Source organism: Cynoglossus semilaevis, chromosome Z (genome assembly GCF_000523025.1).
Source record: "Cynoglossus semilaevis isolate Cse_v1.0 chromosome Z, Cse_v1.0, whole genome shotgun sequence".
Classification (NCBI taxonomy): Eukaryota; Metazoa; Chordata; class Actinopteri; order Pleuronectiformes; family Cynoglossidae; genus Cynoglossus; species Cynoglossus semilaevis.
The window spans coordinates 13,724,155-13,731,601 of record NC_024328.1 but is presented as its reverse complement, the minus strand read 5'-3'; the positions used below and the strand labels follow the sequence as shown (position 1 = coordinate 13,731,601).

Genomic DNA, 7,447 nt, shown 5'->3' with positions numbered 1-7,447 from the left:
GTATATATTAAATATTGTATTTATATACATTATATTTCATTGTTTTAATGTATTATTTTTTCTGTTTTCATGAGCTTCTGTTCTACCTTGTTGATTTTATTGACTTACTTTGACCTTTTTTTTTGCAATATTTTATATTTTATTTTACTGTCAGTTATTTATTGAATGATAGAACAGGAAGGTATAAAAGGTAAAGATCACCTTTGCTGTTGATTACGTCCGTTATCCTAGCAGCGCTAACCCTTTCCCCTCTGTGCAGCTTTATCCAGGTGGAGGTTCGGTGGTGAAGTTGATGGAGACGCTCTCTGATTGGCTGCTCAGTCTGCCCCTACAACGAATCCCGTACCAGGCTATTCTGGACCTGGTGGACAATAAAATGAGGGTGAGACACACACACACACACACACACACAGAGTCAGACTATTAAAAACCCAGAGCAGCAGCAGCAACAGGTCACTTCTTCTTCTCCTTCATCCAGATCTCAGGCGTGTTCCTGGGAAAGGAGCTTCGATGGGTCGGCTGTCAGGGCAGCATAGCGGGACTCCGAGGTTACCCGTGTTCTCTGTGGACCCTCTTCCACGTCCTGACTGTGCAACATGATGCCACGCCCACTGCGCTGGAAAACACAGGTTCCATTCACAGACGTGTAATGAAGGACTTTGACCTGTAGGGTTACCATATCTGACTCACTCTCTTCCGGGCATGTGATCGCCACGCAGGGTTGGACGGGGAGGCGGCTCCGGTGCTGCAGGTGATGCGTCGCTACATCCGCACGTTCTTCGGATGTAAGGAGTGTGGGCAACACTTTGAGCAGGCAGCTGCGTCCAGTCTGGACAAGGTCAAGAACCCAGAGGAACAGATTCTATGGCTGTGGAACCAGCACAACATGGTCAACTACAGACTCGCAGGTACAGTCCCTGATGATGTCACTGTTACTTTTTTTCAGTTGTTAAGGGGGAAGTGGGAATGTTTTGCGATAATCTGTATTCACAGCTTAAAATGAACAGCTTACTTATACATAGAGTTGGCTCCACCTTATACATCTGCCTTACACACAGATGGTACTGGGTTCGAGCCTCAGGGAAACCACATGGTTAGTGGCGCCCCCCCTTGGACTCGCAAGGGATGATTTCTTTTTTTTGGTGCTCTGTGTGAGAGTATGTTGTGACATTGTTTTCTGTTTTAGAATAATTTAATTTAATTTTAAATTAAAAGAAATTTAAATAAAAATTTAAATTAATTAAATTTTTGCCCATTGTGGAACTACCAAACTCTCCTGATTTATACCCAGTCCTTCTTCTAGTGAAGACGTGTAAAAATGATGTTAGCACAGACTGTAGCAGTCTTCCTGTCAAACTGTAGCACATCCATCTGCAGACCTGTTGCCCATGAGCCCCCGTGTGATGAATAATAAACCAGAGGATTTATTTAAGAATAAAGTGAACATCTGTACGGAGCAGCTTCGCCTGACAAACAGCCTGACAGCTAACGTTCATCTGTTTTAATGATGTTGTTTTTGTCTTCATCAGCTGTTGGAATATTCCTTTAAACTCCACACCTCTGCCCCAGTATGACTCTGCACTAACACTAACATCTCTGTCCATCAGGGACACTGAGCGATGACCCGCTCTTCNNNNCCGAGCCCCTCCCTCTGTCCGTCCTGCCACGAGGAGAAAAACGGCGTTCACGTCTGGAACCAGGACAACATCCTCCAGTTCCTTCGACACCACTACGGAGCCTCCAACCTGTCCCCCAAGTACTCCCTCACCCCTCCACAGCTCCCCGCACTCCCCCCGATCCCCGACCCTTTGCCGACCGGCCGGCCGCAGGAGGAGCGTGGAGCGGGAGACGATGGCAAGGTGGAGGAGAAGAAACCTGACGGACCTCTGAAACCTCACCCTGGACCATTGAATCCCAGGGTGGAGGGCAAGGGTGACGAGCCAAGGCACATAGGAGGAGGAGGAAGAGCAGGAGGAGGATCAGCAGCAGGAGCAGAAGGAGACAAAGGAGTGGGAGGAGTCTGGATCCTGGGTCTGGGCTTCAACAGTGTGGACATGAGTCTCTGTGTGGTCCTCTACATCTGCTCCTGCCTCTTCCTCATGCTGCTCTTCTTCTTCTTCAAAGTGCGATCCCGAAGGTGGAGACTGAGGTACTCGCGCCTCCACGTCTGACCCGGGTCAGGCCGGTTCTGACCGGGCAGGTATTCGGGACCTCTCTTAAAACACTTAGAGGTCGGTTCAACAAAGTCCTGATCTGAACATGAGGTATACGGTCACTGCCCCACTCCACAGAGATGATTCTAGAACGTGTTGAAGTTGGATCTGGTTGTTGTTGTTGTGGTTCGGACCAGAATCCATCAGGACCTTCAACACCCGCTGGTGTTGAAACTTTTACAATTTGGAACATAGAACCAGTTCTCAGTACTTGATATTAGTGTCTTTCCACCATTCTGGTGTGACTGGTTTAGACACATGAACATGTATCTGTGTGTATCATGTTCTACCAGGACAAAACTGGAACCGGAGGTGAACTTGAGCAGATTGTTTTATTTTTTAGTGTCATAATTCTCTGAGAACCCACTGAATGACGACACACCCTTCACACAGTCCCGCCTTCATGTGAACAGTATATGTGTGTGTGTGTGTGTTCTGCTATTTATGATATTGTGAGGACCACAGGTCAAAAAGGTCCAGGACTTTTGTAATGTGGGGACATTTTAAGTCCGAGTTGAGAGTAATTGTGTGTGTGTGTGTGTGTCAGTGCGTGTGTGTCTGTTACTGTTACTGTGTAACATGGACCCATTCTAATCAATTTTTTCCTGATCCAGGAATAATTATAGGTGAGTTTGGTGCCGTCTAGTGGTGAGCAATTATTTTTATAACGCTAACTGTGAAAGTGGGAACTCCAAGACACCAAGATGAGTAGATTTGTCGCTTATCCATCATAGTATAAAACCAAAATGACAATGATATTTGACAGATGAAGCGCAGCAGCAGAAAATTGGCGACATGTTGACATTCAAAGTATTTTTGCCAGAATATAGATATGAAAGTCAAAACGCTTAAAAAAAAAAAAAAAAAAAAAAAAGCACAAAATGTTTTCTTTTGTAAGTTTTAATTTTTAGGTAAATTTTTAAACAGTTGACAGGCTTTTAAATTTTAATTGTTATTTTAATGATTTGTTAAAAAAATAAATATCATTAAGCACAAACAAACCGATAATTTAGTGTAGATTTGGTGAAATTGTGCTCTCCAGTCAGGCTGTGTACCAGAGTAGTAACTTCATCTGCTGTACTAGTACTAGTACACGCCCCAAATTTGATATACAAGGTCCATAAATGTTCAGTAAGAATTGTGAGAGGGAGTACTACTGCGGCGGGTATTGGGTATTTATTTTTCCTGTTAATAGTGCTTTTTATTGTTTCACTATCCTTTTCAGGGTGCAACGGGGCATCGTCTTGTTTTTTTCCTTGTCTCGTCCACAGTCTGTACCAGGTGAAAGTGTCTCAGTTGTCGATGTTATTTTATTATTGTTCGTCAGAATAAATTTTCTCTCTTTGCACTCCCAACATCGGTTAATATGCACTGAGTCATCGGTTAATGTGCACTGAGTCATCGGTGTCTGTGTGAAGCTGCAGGTGACTCATCTCGACTGTGGACTGAAGTTAAATGCCACGATGCAGCGCAAACATCTGGCATTGCCCCCTGGTGGCTAATTGTAGTATAGAATATTTAAGGGAAAAAAAACGCCGCCAATGAGAACTAACCAACTCAAATAGGATTTTACACATGCAAAAAAAGGTAATTATGCTATTAGTGTTATATGTATTAATTTAATATTTAAATATATTCAAATTAGTTATCAATTGGAGTTTTAGAACGAGATGATTGACGGCTCAAAACGATCTGTGAGGTTGGCATCTGAGCAGATTGGCTGCTTCATGGAGCATCTTCTCAAAGCAGTGGGGTCAGTCTCATTGGCCTCTGACCTCTGACCCCTGACCTTTCTGCACGTGTGCAGTATCTGCCAAGGTGAAGGTGACCTGGTCGTTGCGTTGTCATATCACTGCAATGCTCAGCAATGTTGACTTTGTCATGTACTTTTTCACACCTCTGTGGTATTACTGCAGTACTTAAAATACTGCAGTACTGCCACCGTTTTAAATGTCAAAATATTTTTTTTTTTTTTTGCCGGTAAAATTATTTTAAAAAGTCTCTCCTAAAAACCAAATCCTATTAATCAGTTCCTGAGACTTTTTACAGAATGGAGCAGAACTGTCTGATGGAGAGAACGTATTATAATCCTCCCCTCCCCCATCCACTCCTCCACACCTCCCACCCTAATCCCTTTTCTCCTTTGTCTTTGGTCAAACAATCCACACAAAGAAAAATAAACTCGTACAGAACAGGAGTGTAACTAAATCCGCCTTTGTTTAAAACAAAAAACAAAAAAAAAACTAAAATCCTTGAGACGTTTACTGGTTTCTAAACTTCAGAATATCCTTCACTGAATAATAATGTTCAGAAAAAAAAAATAGTTTAAGGCGAATGAGCCTAAATCTGATACGTCACAGGAACCGTTTCCTCCCCTAAGTAAAAAAAAAAAAAGAGAGGACGTGAGGCAAGGACACCGAGGACAGCTGACCTGATACTGCACCACGTCTGACTCACTTGCATAAAAAACTTGTCACAATGAGCCCTGCAGGTGGCGCCGTCGCTCGGTGACAATGTGTGCAAATCTGTTCAATTATTTTTCCTCTCTGCGTTTCTCTGGAGGTGAAGGTTTTTTTTTATTGATGAGTGGAATCATCGTCACCGGCCAAAGTTTCTTAGTGGTCAGATGCATCATGGGAGATGTAGTTTGCAGTGAATATTTGTTGTTTGATTAGAATTGTGAATTACTAGCCATATACTGTGTATGCTATAACTATCCAGAAAAAAAACATTAGTACATACTCTATACCAGACTTTGGCAAATCTGGGGTATCTTTGGTATCTGGGCCAGATTGGCTTTAGAATCCAGCCCACTAAAACACCGGTACAAGATCTGGTAAAGACTAATGTCAATTATTTTCGTTTCATGCATTACAACCAACTGACTGTAATTGCTGTTGATGCCACAAGGTGGCAGCAAACATCCAAAGTGTCAAAGTATCTTTGAAAGATTAGAGGTTTATTCTTGTACAGTTATAATTATTTAAATTATTTTATCCAGCATTCTACATCCAACTGATCCTGAACCGGACCACCAGCCAAATAATTAACCTCATTTTGGCCCATGAGCCATAAGGTTTGCCCACCTCTGCTCGGTTTCTATAGATTTTTACTTTAAGACAACCATGCACCTGTTCATCCCTAAACAACCAGTTTTAATTAATTTATTATTGTTTAATTTAATTTATAATTTAATTTATAATTTAATTTATTATTTAATTTAATTTTATTTTATTTTATTTTATTTTATTTTATTTTATTTTATTTTATTTTATTTTATTTTATTTTATTTTATTTTATTTTATTTTATTTTATTTTATTTTATTTTATTTTATTTTATTTTATTTTATTTTATTTTATTTTATTTTATTTTATTTTATTTTATTTTATTTTATTTTATTTTATTTTATTTTATTTTATTTTATTTTATTTTATTTTATTATTTTTCAGGTCTCCTTTAGGGTTAGGGTTAGTAAGTACTAACAGTTTACTGTACATTATTTCAATAGTTCCAGGAACCACTCGGTGACCCCATGTGACCTTTCACGGTCCCAGAGCAGGAGAAGTAAAGACGTTTTTTTTAAATGTCCGACAGGTTCTGGGTCCGAGTCAGAGTGGCCTGTTGCGTCACGTCAGCAGAGACGGACAGCCCCCGGGGTCCGTGGAGCAGGCCAGGCAGCAGAAGACAGATAAATGGATGGATGGGCTGCGATAACAGTGATGGTGGACGGTGATATTGGACGGAGGATGTTGGAGATGGAGTTGCCAGGCAAGAGGGAGAGACAAAGATCAGAGAGATTTATGGATGCTGTGTGGGAAGAGGGGGAAAAGGAGGAGAAGGAGAAGGAGGAGGAGGAGGACGAGTAAGAGGAGGAGGAAGAGGAGGAGGGGGGTGGGGGTCAGCTGATGAACTGAAGCGGTTCATCGGACAAAAGAAGAAGAAGAAATATTTGATAAGAGTGATACTACTACAGCAGAGCAACAAACAGCACGGGGTTCCCAACATCCAGTCCGGGGACCAATGTTGGTCCATAGGTGATTTGGTAGCAGGCCACAGTGGGACATGGTGAAAAAAATGTACTTCAGTTTTACTAATTTACAAATACACATGACCCACAGAACCATAGTCTACATCAGGGGTTCCCAACCCCTGGTTCGGGGACTGGTGTTGGTCCATAGATCATTTAGTACTGCAGTGGGACACAGTATCCAGTCATCCTTTTACTGTCAATCTGTCAATGTTTCAAAACAACAGGTCAAAGGTCAATCCCACTCTGATACTGAACAGAAGAAAGTCTAGAAGACGTTTTATTTTGAAAATGTAACGATCCTTCAACGATGGTGCGGTATTACAGTGACAGCTGATACCGGTCCTTGGTACCAAAAAAAAAAGGTTGCGGACCTGTGGGCTACATCACAGAGGTGATGAAGATTACCTCGTCTTCTCACTCAGATCAAAGTCAGAGCCTCAGCTGCGACAGTGTGTGTCAAGAATGAATGGAGACTTTTTGACTTTTTGTCAGGACTGAACAAAATGTCCTCATGACTGTCCTGACATCTGTAGGAAGACACGGAGACACAGAGAGAGAGAGAGAGAGAGAGACACAGACTGCTGCTGCTGCTGCTGCTGAGATACTGTACATGTCCTTATTTAGCCCCAGCTCCCCCCTCCCATCCGCACCCACCCACTGTTCTCTTCAGTATGGGATGGAGGAGCTGTCTGTATTTGTCTAACTGCTTCCCTTTAACTGTCTGACTTGTATGGTAATAACTGAACGGAGCGCCTGTATGTGAGTGTACAGCTGAGGTGGCAAAAAAAGCTGCTGTTTTTCTCTCTCTCTGTATGTGTGTGTGTGTGTGTGAGAGAGAGAGAGAAAGAGAAAGAGAGAGAGAGAGAGAGAGTGTGTGTCTGTCTCAGCCTGGCACACAGTCGCAGTATGCACGCTATGTACTCAGCATGCCAACTCAGCCTCGGCACTGCAATGCAGCGCTGTGCATTTGGCCAAGTCATGCCACACACACAATCACAGACACACACACACACACAAAGTCAAACACACACACACACACACATAAGCCCCAAAACAAGCACACGCTCACACAAACACACACAAACACACACAGCCGTGACGGACGACATGTTCTCATGTGTTTACGTTCAACATTTGAACCTCTTTTCTAACTCTCACCCACTCCCTCCCCTCCTTCACCCCCCCCCCCCCCCCCCCCCCCCT

General features: G+C 42.6%; 1 protein-coding gene across 1 annotated transcript in view; it reads left to right on the top strand.

Moving 5' to 3' along the window:
• The window catches only part of qsox2 (quiescin Q6 sulfhydryl oxidase 2), a 10,493-nt gene extending 6,925 nt beyond the window's left edge, over positions 1–3,568 (top strand). The window contains 5 exon segments of the mRNA XM_025053426.1: positions 260–382; positions 479–629; positions 720–908; positions 1,608–1,632; positions 1,634–3,568. Of these exon segments, the coding sequence (XP_024909194.1) occupies positions 260–382; positions 479–629; positions 720–908; positions 1,608–1,632; positions 1,634–2,171 (1,026 nt within the window). The 3' untranslated portion in view covers positions 2,172–3,568.
• The last annotated feature ends 3,879 nt before the right edge of the window (positions 3,569–7,447 follow it).